At 36.9% G+C, this 20,024-nt stretch overlaps 1 protein-coding gene across 4 annotated transcripts; it reads left to right on the plus strand.

Annotated features, from left to right (window-relative positions):
• Positions 1-1,399: 1,399 nt before the first annotated feature.
• TIAL1 (TIA1 cytotoxic granule associated RNA binding protein like 1) lies at positions 1,400-19,091 on the plus strand. Of its 4 annotated transcripts, none has more exons than XM_088520094.1 (12): positions 1,400-1,476; positions 8,077-8,173; positions 12,115-12,264; positions 12,547-12,601; positions 12,907-12,994; positions 14,862-14,937; positions 15,626-15,734; positions 16,033-16,128; positions 16,218-16,302; positions 16,595-16,718; positions 17,216-17,355; positions 18,789-19,091. In XM_088520094.1, exons 1-12 carry the CDS (start codon positions 1,448-1,450, stop codon positions 18,904-18,906), a joined length of 1,167 nt encoding a protein of 388 aa, XP_088376220.1. In that variant the 5' UTR covers positions 1,400-1,447; the 3' UTR covers positions 18,907-19,091. The 4 variants fall into 4 exon arrangements, with proteins under 4 accessions (XP_088376220.1, XP_088376221.1, XP_010220436.1 ...); XM_088520095.1 differs by having other exon boundaries at positions 1,433-1,476; positions 12,166-12,264; XM_010222134.2 differs by lacking the exon at positions 1,400-1,476 and having other exon boundaries at positions 12,166-12,264.
• The last annotated feature ends 933 nt before the right edge of the window (positions 19,092-20,024 follow it).

A 20,024-nucleotide genomic window follows, 5' to 3' on the forward strand; every position in this document is an offset into this window, starting at 1 on the left:
ACCTACTCAATGTATTCTTCCGAAATAGATACTGCATCGAGCTGGAATAGCTTCTTCCAGAAATATATGCCTGGCAACGGACTTGCATGTTTAAGTTAAGGATGGGAAAACATTGCTGTGTGAACAGCCGGCATGAAAATATCTCATCTGATAAGTATATAGGCAGTTTTCTTCATGACGTTACTATTTTGGGAGAGAAAGAGTATTTAAGAGTATTTAAATATTCGATATTGAATTTCTTCCAGAGTAAGTGTGCTATAACTATTCTGCAATAACTGCCTGTGAGCATGGTCCTATTCCATTGATACAGAGCTGTTCTGACCGGGTTTCTCATAATGACAAGTCCTAATTTAGTGTGTAACTATTTTGAAAGACTTCCATTAAAATTCTTCCATTAAACACTTGTTTTTGTGGTAGAACACTTTAATGGCATAAGAATTTATTTATCTTTACTCTGATCCAAGTTTGCATTGAACAGAATCTCCCAAAAACAGTATTAATTTTACATGATAGCGTCACGTAGCACAAATTATTCTTCAAGTATTCTAAGTTTTGACACCAGAAACATTTCAGTATTCTGAGTGAATGAAGAATATTGGAAAACTACATGTAATGTAGTGACTGTATTTAAACATATACCATCAAGTACAGGAGAACAAGATATGAATGTGCGCTAAATGCTCTTTAATTGTAAGGAAACTGTGATAACAAATTGTTCTCACAAATGCTATGGGTTCTAATTTTGAGACCAGAATGGAGTACTTGAGTACACTAAATTTTTCAGGGTTTTGAAGCTGTGGAGAAAAAAAAATGCCACAGGAAAGTCTAGAGCCTGGCCGCACTGCGCGCAAATGACTAAACTCGAAGGAGCCCTGAGTAACATTGCGAAGTAACGTTCCCAAGCGGGGCTTGGGCAGTCGCCCCCTCCGCGCACTGACACCCCGCTCCTGCCACACGCGAATCTTGGCGGGCCGCCCCGCGGGCGGTGGGCGGGAAGCCGCGCGGCACGCCGGGAGCGGTAGTTCCCACCGCGCGCGCTGCACGCCTGCGCGGGCGGCGCCGCGGCCGCCTCGGGACTACAACTCCCAGGGTGCCGCGGGGCCGGCGCGGCGCCCCGCCGCTCCCCCCGCGCCAGGGACTCCAAGGCCCGTGGCGCTCCGCGGCGCGGCCGAAGGGAAGGGGAAGGAGGCGGCGGGCGCGGCGGGAGCGGGCGCGGCTGCGCAGAGCGCGGCTTCCTGAGCGTCTGGTGGCGGCGGCCATTTTGTGGTGCTTCTTCGCTCCGCCGTTCGGGCTGCGCTGCCGGGAGCTGGAGAGGGGGCGAGACGGAGCGAGGGGAGCCGGGGCCCTCACCCTCACCTTCCCTCCCGCCCCGCGCGCGGCCGAGCCCCCCCGCTCCAGCGCGGCGCCCGGCGGCGGCGGCGGCGAGCGGCCCGGCGCGCGCACCATTATGGAAGACGACGGGCAGCCGCGGACCCTGTGAGTGGGGAGGGGGCCCTGCGGGGCCGCCGCGCGGCGGGGCTCGCGGGGCCGCGCGGCGCGGCACGGCGGGATGAGGCCGCGGTGAGGGGCGCGGGAGGCGGGGGCGCCCCCGGGGCGCGGGGGGCGCTGCGGGACGAGCCTCGCTGCGCGCGGGCTGCGCCAGGGGCCCGGGGCGCCCTCCTCGCGTGCCGCTGCCCCCGGCTCTAGCCACGCTCTTTGTCTTCTCCCTGTTTGCGCTGGGGGAAGCGAGGAGCCGTGTGGAAGGAGGCTCTTCCCCTGGAGGAGGTTCCGTTCGCTCTTATGCTCCCGTGTCTTACAGCGTGTTTGAGCAACCTTCTGTCAGGCCTGGCAGAGCAAACCTCTGTACCTTGGCCGTGTGTGTATACAGGGCCTAATACTCAGAATAGGGGGTTGCTGTCTCTTTTGTTGTTATTGTTAAAAACATGAAATTGAGGGGTTTCTCCTGCTGTTAAGTTCTTTTCAACTCTGCAGGTATGCTCTTTCTAATGGTATTTGTACTGGGAGGGAGCTAGTAGGTAAGCGTAGGCATGTGGGGCTGTCTGATGCTGTTCTTGGTTATTTTTGATTAGTTCATAGATTTTGAGTTTGCAGCTGCCTAGGACCTTGTGTGCTGCATGAACAGTGCAGTGTTGAGGCAGTCTCTACAGCACAGTGTTCAGCGGGAGAAAGGACGGCCCAAACGATGTCTCTGCCCAGTTAGTTTTGGGGACAGTAGCTTTCTGAAGGGGTGTCCAAGATGATTTGGGTTGAAGGCTGCTTTGAGAAGCAATGGAAACAGAGCAAAATATCTCAAAATTACTTTGTCATTGCCACTACCAAAATGATGACTTGGCATTTAAGGCTTTTCAAGGCAATTTGTGTTTTTTCTCTTTCCTATGTCTGCAAAAGTTCTGTTAATCTGTTTATAGTGTAGAATAAGTACCTACCTAGTCTTTGCTCTCTCAGACACGTTGTTTGAATAAATGTATCTTAAATGATTTTTTGTTTTGTTTTGTTTTGCATGTTGGCTGTCCAAATGGTCTGAGTTTACTTGGCCCTGAAAGTGGAAAGTATTCTTTGGAGTGTTGCTTTAGAATGAGAGGAGGGAAAAGGGCAAAGGTACACTGTGTTTAACTCAGTTTTATTTTCATGGTTCATCTCTCTCCTTGGTTTGTCCAGAGTCTATATCCAGACCAAGTTTAAAGTGCTTTTGTTGCTGGCAACAAGTTTTTGGTATACGCTGGGAGTGGGTTCTTACTAACCTTTCCAGCAATGACCTGACGTAGTCCCTGACGAGAAAAAAAGTTGCATTTGTGCTAAGATGTCTGAAATATCATCTCTACAGCTGTCCAAGATGTTTTACTGCTCGCATGTGACTCTCCTTTTAATTTGTCAAGCTAATAAACAGCTCATACATTCACTTCCTAGTGGCTTGCTAGTAACTACAGTCATGTAAGTTGCTTCCCTATAATTCTTTGAGAGCTTTCTTATAGAATACAAAAAAATCTGCTTTAGGACTTCTTACATCTTCCTCTTGTCCCTACTCTTTTATCTGATGTACCCTTACATTTAGAATTGCAAATGGTGGGGGGTTTGGTGTGTGTTTTTTTTTTTTTTTTTTTTTTTTTTTAATGTTACTGTCCTGGGTAATAACTTCTCATATATGGCAGTTGTGATCTTTCATATAAACGAAAGACTTGCTGACCTTCAAGAGCAACTAATAATATTGTAAGTTGAACTCTTTTATTTTTGTTTGTTTTTTTTCAGGAAAAAAAAGTTTGTGAAGAATAAATTGTTTCTGTAGCTATTTGGTCATGTGCATAAGCACTTGGCTGATAAATTAAGTGGTACTCTATGGATGTCTTTGGTATTTCATTTATTCCTTCAGGAATGAAAAGCCAAACCTGTATGTTAAGAAGGATTATTTATTTATTACATTTACAAGCAAACATTTAAACTGTAAAAAAGAAAAGCCACCTAACCAGTGGTCATCGTACATCTGCATACCAGTGGTCATTGTGCATTTATGCCTATCTTAATTATGTCATAACCACTGCCACCATGTGCAGTATGTGTAGAGGGTGGTCCTGTTGTTTTCAGGCACAATAGGTGAGTCATGGAAGGCTAAGAGTTCAAAATTTTTTCAAACTTAATGTAGAAGATAAAAGTATAGAAGTATAAGTAGTCTATTTTATAACTGGTGGGCCTTTGTAGAAATGTGAGGAATAACATTCAGTATTTTCTGCCATTTTTTTTCCTTACTGTTTTTAATAATTTGATGGTAACATCAAAAAATGGACCTTTGTGTAGTGTTCCTTACATTGGCACCTAGATTTTGATCAGCACCCCTCGGATCAAATGTGATACTGGAAATTATCAAACTGATATTTTAGTGGGCGCTAAGAGCTCTAGGCTGTGTATTTTTTTTTCTCCTTTCTTAATAGGACATTTGAAAGTTCTACTGTTTCTTGTGCATGCTGTCATCTCTTTCCAGTGGAAGCAGTATCAAAATCCTGTTTTTGCTTCAAATTAGAAAATTAAAGCTACCAGCAACTTAGTGTGTTGCTGGTGTTCTCAGCTGCTACAGTCAACTAGAAGGAAAGTTGCAAAATTGTGTTCTTGATGTTAATGGTATTAGAAAAGCTGTTCATGAACAGTCATGAAGGTATCTGTACGTTATTGCACCGTTAGCTCTGCCTTGTTATGTAGTGGGAACTGTGGAATCTGGACAGAGTGCTGAAGTAAAACTTCCCATTTTGAACCGGAAACTGGATTCACTTATTGTTGCATTTCCTTTCAGGAAGTTTTACTTCAGCACTCTGTCAGATTCCACAGTTCCCACTACATAACAAGGCAGAGCTAAGGTGCAATATCGTACAGATACCTTCATGCACTGTTCATGAACACGCCTATTTCTAATACTTTCACCTCATTGCTTACCTTATTTCTTACTGTGTTTTCCTCACTTAAATAAGTATCTGCTATTTCTTGTATGTTGTCTGCATGAGTGTAAAAGCATATTTACTCTCTTTCCTTTAAATAGTATGTACGAGATCTTTTGTGGACAAAAAAAGTAACAGCTGTAAATATCCCTTTCTTCCTTACCTGTCTAGGATACAATGAAAACCTGTTTATCTTCATAAAGGAGATTTTTTTTTTCTGTTCAAGCTTGAAAAAATATTTCTAAAACCTACTTCTTGCTGGTATATACTTTTCTTCCTTAGAAATTTTACAAGTTCTGTGAATTTCAAGTACAGTTTTTTTGTTCTTTATGTTTTCGGCAGTATTCAAAAGTATATTATATTGAAACTTAGAATATAAATACCTGGTTTGGGTTTTTTTGTATGTGCTTATTAATTGGTATTTAAGTGCTTCAAACTTGCAGAAGAGAACAAACACTATTGCCTGTATGCAAAAAGCCACAACTTTTGCTGCCCTGTCACATTAACCAAGACAACAGCCTATAAAAGTATAGTAAGTGCTTTTTCTCTGTTGGGTTTTATGATTTTGAAAAAGTTTGAGTAATTTATCCTCTACGATGTAACAAAACAAAAAGTTTGAAATGCAATAGGATAGCATTTTTTTTTAATGCTGTATGTTTCCATAGTTTTTTTTCTGCTTATTTGGGTTTCAAAAGTAGAATAGAAAATAATAAATCTATGCATAAACTGAGCTAAAAAGGGAAAACTGAGTATACCAGTAGTCTGGCTCTGTGTACCAGGTGTCTACATCAGCCCAGAAAAGTTTTGTGTTTCCAGAAAGGTAAGGTTTTTTTCCTAATGTGCTGAATACATTTTTTTTTTCCTTTAATTGTATAGTAGTCACACATCGTACACTAAAGCTCTTTGCTTGTGCATTTTTTTAAAGACATCTTTAACTGTACTGGAAGAGATTGGTGTTACTGCAACCTACTGACTTAAAAAAGTTAAAATTATATATTATATATAATTTATATCATTATATATAAAATTAATCATCAAGCCTTAGTCTTTAGTGTATAATTTCACATCTGTAGAGGTTTATATTCCTGTATTTTTACATAAAGTTCAAGATATTTGGGTATCTCTTGGTGTTACATGAGCATTTAATTGCCAACTCATTCCTTGGTGTGTATTATTCAGGCTTCAGAGTTTTAGCAATTTGAGAAAGGTGTTAAAGCCATTTGCTTATGGTGATATTAAACACCAAGACAGTATTTACCGTGTACTTTTAGGGAAATAATGGACCATTAGGAGCAGACAATACCCTTTTAAGTGCAGCAATCAATTGGTCCATAATTATATTTTTTGGGAGAGCTAACCTGTTCATGGTGTAACATTGTCACAACTATTTTGAAGAAAAAGAAAACACAGTGGTATTGGAAAACCAGCTATTTCCTCTTGTAGCCATTAGAATAATTTAGTCAATCTTAATTAAAAAGACTTATGAAGCATGGTTTTCCTAGCTTTCTTTTTTGCACCCAAACAAATTCTTCACACTGTTTTTCAGAATGCTTTGCATTTCTAAAATACGCATTAATACTGTGCAAAAGTATTATGCAGTAGTAGTATGCAAGAGATGCTGAGATTTTTTTTTTCTATTGCTAATTATATATATTTTTTTTACCTTCAATGACTTTGTGCTAGACATAAATTTGATAATACAAATATTTTTTCTCTGCTGTAGTACAGTTGGTTATACCAGTATACTGTTAAGGTATGATAGCAGCATACAGAGGAAGCAAGCCCTAGTAATAAGTTCATGGCAATAGTGACGGTTTTTGTAGGAATGCTTATTTCTAATCAGTTTCCATCTGACTTTAGTAATATCTGGAAAGTTAATATTTTCACTCAAAACCATTAATGGTGTGTAATTTTAACTCTAGTAAATGATTAACAAGAGCTCACTTAAGGTTTCAGAAATAAAATGTAGATAAATGTTTAACTGCTAAATTTTTGGTATAGAGAATTAACTCAGTGAAGCAATTTGTCCTGTAATGAGTCTTGTTTACTAATTTTGGCAAATCTTACCTTTTGTGCAAAGCTTTGTAACTTAATACAATCTACAAATGTAGCTTCTAAAAATGAGTTTTATTAAAAGAAAAAAGTGCATAAATATTCTCAGGGCATGTTTTCATATTCAGGTGATACCTTTTAAGAAACTCACTTCAGAGCTCATGTAATGTGCAAGTCCTGAGTGATAAATTGGCACTTATTGGAAGAGTAGGAATGTAAACAAAACCCTGTTGATTTCCTCGTGGGGTGCTCCCTGCATGAAAACAAGTAGTGTCAATTTTAATTCTGTTGAAGCTACTGTAAGCCCAGTTGTCAAACACAGGAATTGCTTTTTTAAATTCTACTCAAAGGGATGAGCAGTAAGCAAAAAAGTGTGCACTCTGAATTGCTGTCGGGAGAGGCATTCGGCTTCTATGTTAACTAAAAAAAAAGCTATTTTGTGCTCGTCTACAGTGAGGTATATTAACAGCTTTAGGCTGACTTGTTTGCTGTGTTATGAAATTATCGTAAATGAAGAGTGAGCTAGAAAACACTAAGTGGAATAAAATGTATTGTTTCAACAGCTAAATCAGTTCTGCTCTTGTTTTTCAGTTGCATTTGAATACTTCACATCTCAACAGATTTACATTTAAAAATAATCTTCCTGTGTTGTATATTTTGAATTTTATTGCTGTGAAAAATCTTTCACTTAACTGAACGCTTTGTTTACAGCTTTGAGTATGATTCCAGACTAGTCTTTTAGTCTTTTTTTTTTTTGAGAATGCAGTTTTGTATGTGTGATTCTCTCAGCAGCCTCCATGACGTGATAACTACTTTTTACGTGCATTCAAATCTAGCAGACTATCTAGAAGTAGTCCTAAGACTGTACTTCTGGATTTTTGGATATCTGGGTAGTTGTAGGACTTTTTAGTCTGAACTTCTTGGGTATTTAAAAATCTACATTTATTTTTAAGGTATTATAAATAAAGCAGACAATCTTAGTGACATTCAAATTATTTTGCCAAAACTTGAGAGCTTTCACCAAGGTAGTAGTTGTTGAAATAGATGCTGTGCAGAACCTTCATATGGCATAATGCTGCAAAAATTGCCTTGCCTATTGGTGAGTGGGCTGGTTTCAAACTGAGTTGACCGCTCACAAGACAGCATAACTTATGTGGATTAGTTACTACTAAAATAATAGGAGAGTTGGTAAAAGTTCATACCCAGATTCAAAAGTCAAATCAGTTAGATGCACAGTGGGAAGTGAAACATAACCATCTCTGCCCAAGAAGTCACCTATATACAACATTCCTGACCAATATTCGTTCTGTATATGACATTTCTCTGCCAAAAAAGCTTTGGTATTTAATATTAGTGTCTGGTATTATATTTGTTTCAGGTTTCATGGTCTCAATTGTGTGGCCAATTTTATAATCTAGAAACTGTATGAACGCTGCATTAAAACTTTATCATGAAGTCATTATAAATACTGACTTTTAGTGTAAAATATCTGGGATATTTTAAGGAAAAAAAATCTTAGTTGTTTGAAGTTGTAAAATTATAATTAAGTTTGAAAAGATGAAAATTGCTGGTTTAAAATTTTGTTTTTTATTTCCTTGTGTAGCTATGTAGGAAACCTCTCCAGAGATGTGACTGAAGTACTTATACTTCAGCTATTCAGCCAGATTGGACCATGCAAAAGCTGTAAAATGATAACAGAGGTAAGGCCTTCCACATCTGGGGAGGGGTAATAAATACAATATAAGTTAAGGTTAAAGCGTAGAAAATAAATGGAGCTTGTGATTCTTGGGATTCTCTTGACAATACAGACAAGATCGTGCTCTTTATTTTTTTTTTTAATTAAGGTAGGGTTTGTTTGTTTTAGATTGATTGCATTTGGGGCTAACCTTTTTGCAGAAGGGACTTCTTGAGTCATTGAGTTCAGTCCATTCTTTTCCTAGTGACCCTGCCTATTTGCTTATCTGTTCCGCTAGCTAATGATGAACTTCCCCTTTAATTTAAGGATTTTTGCCCCCTCTTTTCATCGGAGCCACATTGTTCTTATGATTGGAAACCTTATTTCCGATCTAAGTCCTGTCCAGTTCTTGGCTACTTTGTACTTTCTTGACTTGGAGGTATTTCAGTAACTTTCCCTTTTGGGTTATTAGGTTTTTGACTATGTATCATTGAACAGCCAAAAGCCCTTCAAAACAAGTTTTTCTTTTCCTGACCCTCCTCTGTGCCACTGTGAATAGCCCTTTTCTCACACTTGTCTGTTCTTAAGTTACTTTTTTCTTGGAACAAAGTGACAGAATGACCATAATATTTCAGATAAGGTCTTTTGTACAAACGTAAGTATTAATGCTTTTTTTTTGTCTCCATTGTAAATGCTCTGATGCATTTAGGATTGTTAGTCATTTCTGTGATCTTGTTGACTTCTCGTCTGCCTGTCACTTCCTAATATTCCTCCTTCTGCATTTATTACTGATAGTCCCTACTTGTTAGGAGTTTAATCAGAACTTTTGATCTTTGCTTCTTTAACTGCCTTTCTGATTTTCTTATTCTTCTCTGAACTTCTCACAGCTCTTCCTATTAACCTGTCATTTACAGATTTCCTGAGTGCAGTCACATTATTTTTACCAAGGTTGTTAATGAAAGTGTTAAATTTTGGCCTCAAGATTCATCTTTGAGGAACGCCACTAGTAACATCTGTGGTCTGTTCTCCTTTCAATACGATGCGCTACTTTTTTGTCTTTAGTCAGTTCATTAACCACATACGCTTGTTAAATCACTCTCATTGTTGCTCTGCCACATCTTTTTGTTTCTAGAAAGTTACTAGAGAAAGATAGCTAAACAGAATGCAGAAAAGTGCACAGTTGTTAGTTTTTGCTTTGAGGAAAGAGTTCTGATTGCTTTGAGGAAAGAGTTCTGATTGTCATAGACCCTTCAGGAATAAGGCACTGCCGGTTTGCCCTTCTGCTGATCATATATTGTTGTGTTGATGCAGCTGAGGGGCTGGTATGGATGAGTAGTGTTCCCGTTGGTTTTATTTCTTGAAAAACAGATGAGAAGTTCCAACACTGCTTTCTAGTTTTATGATTTTAAGTAATCAGGAAAATAAGATGCAAGTATCCTTATCAACTGAGTTTATAAGAAAAAGTCACTTGGAGCTAAATTCAGTCATATACAGAGGTGAACATACTTAGCTAACCTCAAAACCTGTCACCAAGCAGTCTACCCAGACCGGAGGTTTTAGCTAATCCAGAACCCATTTGCTTGCTGTCAGCTCTGTCTTCCTTGGCAGCTCCAGGGTCAACTGACATCATGCTTTCCAAAGAAAGCATAGGAGGAGAAGAGCTCAGTGGGAGAATTAATAGTTGAAGCTAGAAAGAGTAGTGATTTTTTTTTTTAACCTGTAAAATATCTACAAGTGTGTTCTGTTACATCCACTGAAATACGTGTGCATTTCCGATCTACCATAACCTTTGTGTTAACACTGCTTAAACATCTTTTTAAATGTAGAACAATTTTTTGCAGTTACTCTACAGCCCAAAGTAAATACTGAGATAGAATAAAAGGATGGATAGTATTCAGTTAAAGTAGCAAACATGCCTTTACTTGCATATTTTGCAAGGTTTTAATACTTTTGTATGGTTTGTTAGCTGTTCATATATTATTAAAAACAATTTCTTAAAAGATGCTTCACATTAATGATAAATCATGCTTACACCTTGAAATTGAGTGGCAAATTAACTTTGTGGTTGGATTCTAAAGTGGAATTGTTCTGCAACCAAAATGCTGTGAAAGTCACAGTTCTAACTATGAAAGTATCATATTGCCCATCATTCCAATTATTGTGTTGGAATCAACTATTCATAGACATTAGCTGATCTTTAAGTACTTCTTTTTTGAATATTACCTTCATCAGATATATTTATACCTGGATTTTTCTTTTTGTACTTCTCTTTCGTCAGTTGTATCGACTTTTTGTTTTGTTTTTGTGGAAGATGGGATGTCTACACACTTGGTGTTCATGCCACAAGTGTTTATTTGAGGATATACACCGCACAGAGGGACAAGGTGGTTGGTGTTTCCAGGTATCTTGAATACCTGTTAAATGCAGGCATCTATAAAAGAGGCATTTTTCCTGAGGAAAATTTTAGGCTAAAGCAAGGTCCCCAAAATCTGAAAGTAAAAGTAGGGTGGATTTTAACTGAAGCATAAATGAACTAAATCTGTTAAGACCTCAAACTGGTTTCCCCAATCTTGGTTTCAAGGCAGCAGTGAAATAGTATGGGAGGAGAGGTGAGTAAGTGAAGTGTTTTGGGGCACCTGAGGTCAGTGTGCTTTGAGAGCACTCAGTGACTGTTGCCACTTACCCAAGATTACAAAAATACAGGTTATGTTTTTTCTCTCTCTGTTCATTTTCCGTTATCGGGAATGTTTAGCACTGAGAGTACTTAAAAGGGCGACCTAGGACTACTGCATGATTTTAGACGTGAGCAGAGACATGTGTCTGGTTCATCTATTAGATCTTCGTGGCCTCCCTTGTCCATAATCAGTTTCCTAGTTCCGCTGAACTATATTTGAAGATGTACAATGCAGTGTTACAGAGCAGAATTGGGATTTGTGTTCTGGCACTTCAGACTGGTGTATATGGGTACCAAAAGTTAAATAGTGAAATGGAAAAAAAGCCTAGTATTAACTTTAGTGCTAAGCTTTTCTTACCACTGGGGGAAGAGGACAGCAAGAAAGCTGGTAGCAAAGTAGTTGCTTACAAATTAGACCCTTTCATGTATGTGCAATAAAAAATAGCTTGATTGTTATATTACTGTGTTTTGGTCCATAAATAGTATATGCAGCATTTTCATGTAGATAATTTGGTGTAATGATCCAGTTTTTGTACTCATGGCATTTTTGAGACAACTTAATCCAGTGTTGGAATTTTTATTCAAATCTTCCCTTGATATTGATCAACCTTCTGAAAACTTTTCCTTTCATTGTACTTCAGTACATTTAATACTTCAATAAGCTTTGTTCAGTGATTAGTATTTTTAATAGTGGTTGGAAAGGCTAGTCTAAAAAACAGATCATACCTCAGGTGCAGCAGTGGACTTATTAATCAGTTGGATTAGTATCTCCTCGCTCAGGCTTCAGTTATTTTGAGTGCTTTAAATGATGTATTCCCAGGTTAGTAGTTAGGTGTAACATTTTTCATGTGAGGCTGAGAATATGGAGGCACTAGGTGCCTGTCTACTAGTGATTTTTCAGGCAAATGAAAGACTCCTGAAGTAAGAGGAAGAGATGGAAATTCTGAGATTTCTGGGGAGGAAACTTTTCATTCCTTGGTATATGTTAGGGGGAGGAGACAATTTTCATTCTTCTCTACTTTTTTACCCTTTTGCTCCTCTTTCCTCTGTCATCTGGTCTGCAGATCATCTTTCTGGTAGTTGAAATGTTTCAAGCTTAGACTTTTATATAAAAATGCTGAGCTCTCAAATAAAGAGGACTATACTTCAAAAATCACTAGACCTTTTAAGAAGTCCATCGCAGTAATTCTTAAATTTAACTGTAATTTCAAAGGCTATTTCATAAATCTAATGCAAATCATTCTTAAAGTTTCTAGCTATAAGTAATATATTTTCCTGGATTTTCTTCTCAGCAACCCGATAGCAGAAGGGTCAACTCTTCTGTTGGATTTTCTGTTTTGCAGCATACAAGCAATGACCCTTATTGCTTTGTGGAATTTTATGAACACAGAGATGCAGCTGCTGCATTAGCTGCTATGAATGGGAGAAAAATTTTGGGAAAGGTAAGTTGTATGTATTGTAGTTTTAGATTAAAGCAAAATAGGTTTGTGTTACAATTACTAAAACTGTGGCATTAATTTTGATGAAGATATTTACTAAAGTTACGTACTCTACAACTGATGGAAAAATAGTTTTAGGAAACTGTCTCTTTATAGTTTCTGATGTTTTAAGTGCCTCAGTCCCTCATATTGAAGGGTGATTTGTAAACATGAACAGTTGTAACCAAACTCTGAATGATCTTATAAAACACAAGGATTTATACTAAATCTTGCACTTATTTTCAGGAGGTCAAAGTAAACTGGGCGACAACACCAAGTAGCCAGAAAAAAGATACATCCAGTAAGTAAAGTGACCGTTTCACTTGTGGGCAAATATTTCAAAATATGGTAATAACTTCTTAAAAATACATTTCAAGACAATTATTTTCTCATTCCCATCTTGTATTTAATAGCATTTTGCAAACTAATTCTTCTGTTTCTGCTTTACAACTGGGAGAGCTGGAGTGGACAGACTAAACTGCTGCTGTGCATCAAATGGATCCTGGTGTTCCTGGTTCCCAGCGCCGTATGCAGAGCCCCACTGTCTCAGGAGTTAAAACTGGAGATAGCAGTTAAATATTTGATAAGTAAATTATTTATTTTCAGATCACTTCCATGTGTTCGTTGGGGATTTAAGTCCAGAAATAACAACAGAAGACATCAAGTCAGCCTTTGCCCCTTTTGGTAAAATATCGTAAGTATCATAATCAATATTGTCAATATCAGTATTAGATAGCAAAATTGCAGAAATTTGATTCTGAATGAAATGCTATTTCTTATCTTTTAAATAATTTCTCTGATGTGATTTGCTTTATGTTGGGTGGGAAATAGAGGGGATTTTTTGTTTTGTCTCATGTATCATATGTTTGTAAATACAGTAACGTAAATCTGTGCTTCAATTTTTTTGAAAGCAATATGCTTTTAACCTTGTTTATATGCTAATATCTTTTGGATTTTCTATTAGAATTTAATTACTCTTTATGTGTGACTTTGTTCAGAATGTGTACAGAATAGTGGCTTGACTTAAGTGATATATGTTTTATCTTCAATATTTGGTATGCATTTACACTGCATCTTATAGGCAGCATAGAAAACTAGAGTATAATTCCATGACATTGGTAGTTGTGTAACTTAAATTGTGAATGTTTTGAAACAATGGTATTTACTTTAGAGCATGAAATCAACTTTTCTGCTTGATAAATTAATATTATAATTTCTAAATGAAAGAATATTGGGTTTATAGTATAAGCACGCTCAGCCAGTTAAGAGAAGGTTTCTTTAAACTTCTCATAGATAATTCAAGCGATATAAAATCATCTACTGTTTTAATTGAACATGTAAGAGCTGAAGTATGTACATCTAAGAGTACAGCTACAAAAAAAAATGATATTATATCAATTCAGCTTCATAAAAATCCTTTAAAGCTGCACTTGAGTATTCCTGCTTTGCAGGAATATATTTCTAAGAACAAAAATTAATCTTTGTCTTGTTGTTCTGTACGCATATTTTTAAACGAACCGTAAATCTTATTTCTTACCTCTGCTATTGTGTTTATTTTACTTTTTGTCTCTTAATGTGGTAAGTAGTACTGTTTAAAAATCAATATAAAGAGAATAATTCAGATTTCTGTTTCTCGATCTATATTTATACCTGAGACCTGCAGTTTTTCTAAAGTCCAAGTCACAATTAAAAGTAATAGCATTCTGGTTATTTTGCAGAATTGCTCATAAGAATGGACAGGATCTTGAAGGCTAACTGCAAGGAACTGTGCACACTGGAACTCAGTTGTAGATTTTTTCTCATTTCTATTTATTCTTATTATACATTATTTATATATACATATTTTAGTATTTACATTTTAACATTCTATATTCAGTGCAGTTCTATATTTCCAATCATTTTAACTTACTCACTAAAATTTCTGTGTAAATTTGTTGTTTTCGTACTGGTGTGCTTAGCATTGTTGTTAGTTTTATTCTCCTTTCTTAAATTTCTGAAAATGTCAATTTTTCAAAATTTACAGCTGCCCAAACTCCAAAATGATGGTAGAGAATTGACCAAGAAAAATAAAGAAATCTGTTAACAGGCCATGTATGCCTTTTAATTCCTATTTTTTCCTCTTTTTCGATTTTTTAAATATTTCATATATTTTGTATCACTAGGCAGAAGACATTTAACTATTTAGAAAATGCATGGTGAAGTAGATAGAATTGTTGCAGTAATTTGTAGAACAGTAAGCCTTAGTGGACCCTAGCCAATAGAATATTAGAAAAGGAAACTTTGTTTCTTTTGTACTTCAAATTTGAAATTTGAACTTTATAGTTTTAGCCAGTATAGGTTATGTGGTTAGGTTGCATGTTTATTACATGTTATTTTTTGTCCTACTGCTTTTTTCTAACAGGTAAAGAAGCTATAGGGAGAGTTCAGGAATGACTGTAGTTTTAGGGCTAACTGAATTGATAAGAAAAAATATGCTCACAATACAGTGTGTGTGGTTCCTTTTAGTTTTTATTTTGCAAGTTATTACTATTATCCTTATATAGCTGTGCTTCTTTTCACAGGGATGCACGGGTAGTTAAAGACATGGCAACTGGAAAGTCAAAAGGCTATGGTTTTGTATCTTTTTATAACAAACTGGTGAGTAATCGGAAACTGGTGTAGAAAAAATTAAATTAAAGTTCATATAGATAAGTAATTATGCAGACTGATCGAAATCAAATGTCAATCTAAAGTCTCTGATTTCTAAGATTTTTATTAGTCTGACATGTTTCTGTAGTTGCAGATTTTCCATTCTAGTTTTTCTTCTTGTATATTCATCACATCAGGCTGCAGAATAGCTCTGGATTCTAAATGTAGTACTAAAAAGTCCTTTTAAAGCTTGTGGCTGAATGAACATTAGTCAGGACTCCAGCCTTTTGGTAAAGGCACCTGTCCTGAGATGCTGGTTTAGGGGGTGTTTGCATTTCTGCTTGTCTTAGAAGTAAGCACTCTGTGGGATCGGGACTTAACAGGGATCAAGGTCCTCAATGATTTGACTTTGAGATGAATTTGCTCTCATAACTGGAAGCCTTTAGCATGAAACAAAATGCCTACCAGGACCTTTAAACATTCTGTTACCTCGTTTTGTGCTATAGATTTTCCTTTGTAACCTTTGTGTCCTTGGAAAATCCTATTTGATGTGTGTACCATTTACTGTGCCTCTCTTTCAAAAAGAGTTGGGGGAATGCTGTAAATGGAATTAACTGACAGATTTTTTTTCCCCTTAAAAATGCTGTACATACTTCTTGTTTGCATGTATTAGCAGTCTTATTTTTGATCTCTTTAGGATGCAGAAAATGCTATTGTACACATGGGAGGCCAGTGGTTGGGAGGCCGCCAGATCAGAACTAACTGGGCAACAAGGAAACCACCAGCTCCAAAAAGTACACAAGAAAGTAAGACCCCTCACATAATACCATGTTGTTTGCTTTCTTGCATGGCACTTAACCTTTCTTGTGTCAAGTGGAAGAATAGGCATAGTGCTGCCACAATCATGCCACTTAAGTGTATATTTAACTTGCCTTCCAGATCTTAAAGAATAGATTTTTCTGATATATTAAAGCAGTATAGATGGTGGTTATAAAACATGGTATCTATTTAAGCATGGAATTCATACTTCTGTGCAAGGTAAGTATTTGAAATTCTGTGGTTGCTATTAGCTTAAAGCTTAAAAACAGCCTTCTTTCTTTATAGATAATACAAAACAGTTGAGGTTTGAAGATGTAGTAAATCAGTCAAGTCCAAAAAATTGTACTGTGTACTGTGGAGGAATTGCTTCTGGGCTAACAGGTAAGGCTTTTTTTATTGCTCTTTCTTTACTGAGGCTTTTTGGACACCAGGGTGGCTCCTAATTCAAAAACATTGTGTGTGTTTTGTAGATCAACTTATGAGACAGACTTTTTCACCATTTGGCCAGATCATGGAAATAAGAGTGTTTCCCGAAAAAGGTTACTCATTTGTCAGGTATGGAGAGAGAAAAGGAAAATCTGTGACTTTAATGTAGTAATGTTTCATTGTTCTGTATTTTCTCTTGAATGAACTTTTGCTATTATATTAAAAGCTGTCACCATGTGTTCATAGAAAAATTTGGGACTTCTTTTAAAAGTGGCCACCAATCTTTTTACCTGAGAAGATGAAAATCTGTGAAAGCAGATCTTTTTCTCTGGATTTCCTGTATGTATGGAGTCACTGTTTTTTAATGATTGAGTAAAAGTTCTATAGAACGTAACTTTCATTTGTTTTTTATATTCTTTAGATTTTCAACCCATGAAAGTGCAGCACATGCTATTGTTTCAGTTAATGGAACCACAATTGAAGGACATGTTGTTAAATGTTATTGGGGTAAAGAATCCCCTGATATGACTAAAAACTTTCAACAGGTTAGTACACTTCACACCTTTCCTCGTACATTTTTGTGTTTGTTCAAAGCAATAGTGTTTATCTGTAATGCCTTCCCAATTATAATAGCTAAATTCTGTAGTAGTTTTCTTACGAAATTCCGTGTTCTGTCTCAGTTATGTTCCAGTTGTTCATCAAATTGGGCTAGTGATTTTTGCTGGAATATCTGTTACTGTCTTCTGGATATGATTCAAGATAGGGAGAAACTTTGAGGTAATTTTGATTCTTGCTAGTTTACTTGCTAGCTGAATATCCAGCCAAATACTTAACCCCCCGTTCCCACCCTCCCGTACGCGCACGCAGCCGTTTGCAGTACAAGGACCTAGTTAAGGCGACAACGTTCTTGTCTGTTTCTCTGATTTCAGTGTCGCTAAATAATTTTACGTGTGGTTGATGCAGACCATTTTGCCGTTAGCAGCACAACAGGAATGTCATCTCTCTCTAGAACCTGAAGTACCATGAATTGCTCTCTCCTTAGGTGGACTACAGTCAGTGGGGGCAGTGGAGCCAAGTGTATGGAAATCCGCAGCAGTATGGGCAATATATGGCTAATGGGTGGCAAGTATCATCATATGGAATGTATGGCCAAGCATGGAATCAACAGGGTTTTGGAGTAGAGTGAGTAATCGTACTTAAGTTTTATTAAATATTCTAAGAATGGTGAATTTTGAGTTTCAGGCTCATTTGTCATAGGGATTGCACAAGGTTTCAAGCCTTCCTCAGGGATTCCCGCATGCTTAAAGGTTATGTTTAATGATTCCTGTGCACCAAGGAGGGGGCGAGTTGCTCTGATCTATACTCGATAACACATCTCGAGCACATGGCTCTTCAGAGAGTCAGGGAACAAACACTGACTCCGTTTATGGTAGAGTTTCAAATGATGGTCATGTGAGGTCTCTAAAAATTGTGATTAAAGTGGTGGATAAGTGGAAAAATCTAAACCAGAGAGCTCAAAGAATGTCCCTAAAGGATTTCTAATCCTAGAGAGCAGGAACTATATACTGAACTTCTAACTCCTCCAGTTGAAGAACTTGGGTGGCTTTTTAATCCTTTATCTTCCTGAAGTTCTCACAACAACTTTTTGTTTAAATAACTTCTTTGCTTGAATATTTTTGCGTTATCTATTCATGTCAATTAAGTGTACTAAGCAGAGATAAACCTATCATTAGTACTTTATGCCAACTAGACTGGGATTTTTTGCATTACTGTATTAGTGACGTTGACTGGAAAACAGACAGTTCTGTCAATATTGTTGTATTTTTTTACCTGAAGTACACAAATATAGTATGTCATTGTTATTCATTGAAGTTATATTTTTATTAATAAAATGTCATACTGTATTTTCTTAAAATCAGAGCATAAATCTGGAAAAATGAGTATAAGTCATTTGTATGCCTCTGTACTTGTAAGTTCACTTGTTCATATTGAAATGGTCTTTTACACTTGGAATTTATAAGTGCAGTATATTGATGATTTATAGAGTTAATTTGTTTTAGATATTAGCAGATTGCCAGACTATAAGCTCTTACAGTACATTAAACCTTGGGTAGTCCAAAGACCTCATTTAAGGAACGGAAGGTTTGAGAATCTGCAAGCTAAAACAGATTGTTCTAGAAGTTATGTTCAGTTTGAAAAGATCTATCCAAGACTGACAAACTTCAGTATATTTTCTTACCTGCTTTAAGCAATGAAGAAGGGGTGTGTGCGTGCGCGTGCATACACACGCTCTTTTAGAGGCAAAATACTTTCCGTGCAAATGATATTCCAAGTTTGTGCCTTTTTGTGTTTTGCTTTTGAAGTGCATGTCATGCACTTAATTTCCAGTGCATATTTCCAGGTCACACATGTTGTATCACTTATTCAATATAAAAGGCATCTGAATTCCTCATTAAAGAGAGCGTTCTCTTGTATGAATGGTAGTGTAGGAAGTGGTTTTACTGTTTTTGCTTTTTTTTAACCTGTCTTGTAAATAACTTGACTGGCTTGCATTATTTTTTTTTTCTTTCTTTCTTTTTTATTTTCCCCCCCTCTGTCTTCTGTTTCTTTTTAAGCCAATCTCCATCTGCTGCCTGGATGGGTGGATTTGGTGCTCAACCTGCCCAGGGACAAGGTGCTCCTGTAATACCTAACCAAGCTGGATATGGTATGGCAAGCTACCAAACGCAGTGAGCTGGGACTCTCTTTAAAAGTGTGTATTTCATGATAGGCTGCAGTTTCCAGTGACACTCTGAAGACTGGAATGTAGACAATGAAAAAAGAAAATATTTATTTTAAAAATGGAAATGTTTGGAACCTTTAGCACAGCTTTGCTTTGGTGAAGGACACAAATGTCTTCTAGTTCTGCCTTTTTAAGTTTTTGTTCATGATGGATATGAACATGTTTTTCTTTGTGTACAAAAACTAAAATAAAGTCAATAAAGACAATTCTGACTACAAATTTTGATATAGTAGGAGAAATGGGTAATGAATTTGATCTTTAGGTTACCATTCCATTTTTTTGGTTCTGTCTTCAGTGTTTTTTATCACTGTGCTTTTTAAGAGACATAACATTGAAAAGAGCAAGTTGCTTTTATTTGAACACACATCCTGAAATAAACTGTGGACCAATCATTACAACCTGTTAGACAGTATTGATTTTTCAGGAAACCTGTGGGCATCACTTGGAGAACATAGGCAGGTCTTGGAGTAATTTTTTAAAGATATATATTTAATTTTTCTACCTGTTTAAAGAAAACAAAGTCTGGTGCGAAGAATATTTTGGTCTGAAATGAAAAACAGTACTGTCTGAGTTCATGTAACTTCTACTGTCCACGTTCAGGCACATACTAAAACATTTCAAAGATCATTTGCTTATTAAGACTGTAGTAACTTGCATTTAATTTTGAGAAGCAAAAACGTTTTTGCAAGTATGTTGTTTGTATTCAAGTCAGACAGTCATACTTGTGCTTTTACACAAAGTTTGAAGGCTACACATTGTAAATATTTCATAATTACAGTGTTTCAAAAGCATGCTCAAACATAGAGGTAGCAATGTAATTATTCAAAGTAATACTTAATATACTCTGCCGCTGTGACTGCGGTAGACTGACGAGAATGTGCAAGACTGACATTTCCAAAGTTGGCCATTATGTAAAGTTACATAAAGTACTATAACAAAGAGCCTTAATTTTAATTTCATAAATCTTTAATGCATCACCTTTTTGTCATTAGAAATATGACTTTTTGCTTTACATTGTTTGGTATGTAAATACCTTGGTTAACAACCTTGTAAACCTATTTCAAGGTTA

The sequence above is a fragment of the Tinamus guttatus genome, unplaced genomic scaffold (assembly GCF_059628265.1).
Source record: "Tinamus guttatus ecotype Peru unplaced genomic scaffold, ASM5962826v1 Tinamus_guttatus_pri_ptg000079l, whole genome shotgun sequence".
Lineage (NCBI taxonomy): Eukaryota > Metazoa > Chordata > Aves > Tinamiformes > Tinamidae > Tinamus > Tinamus guttatus.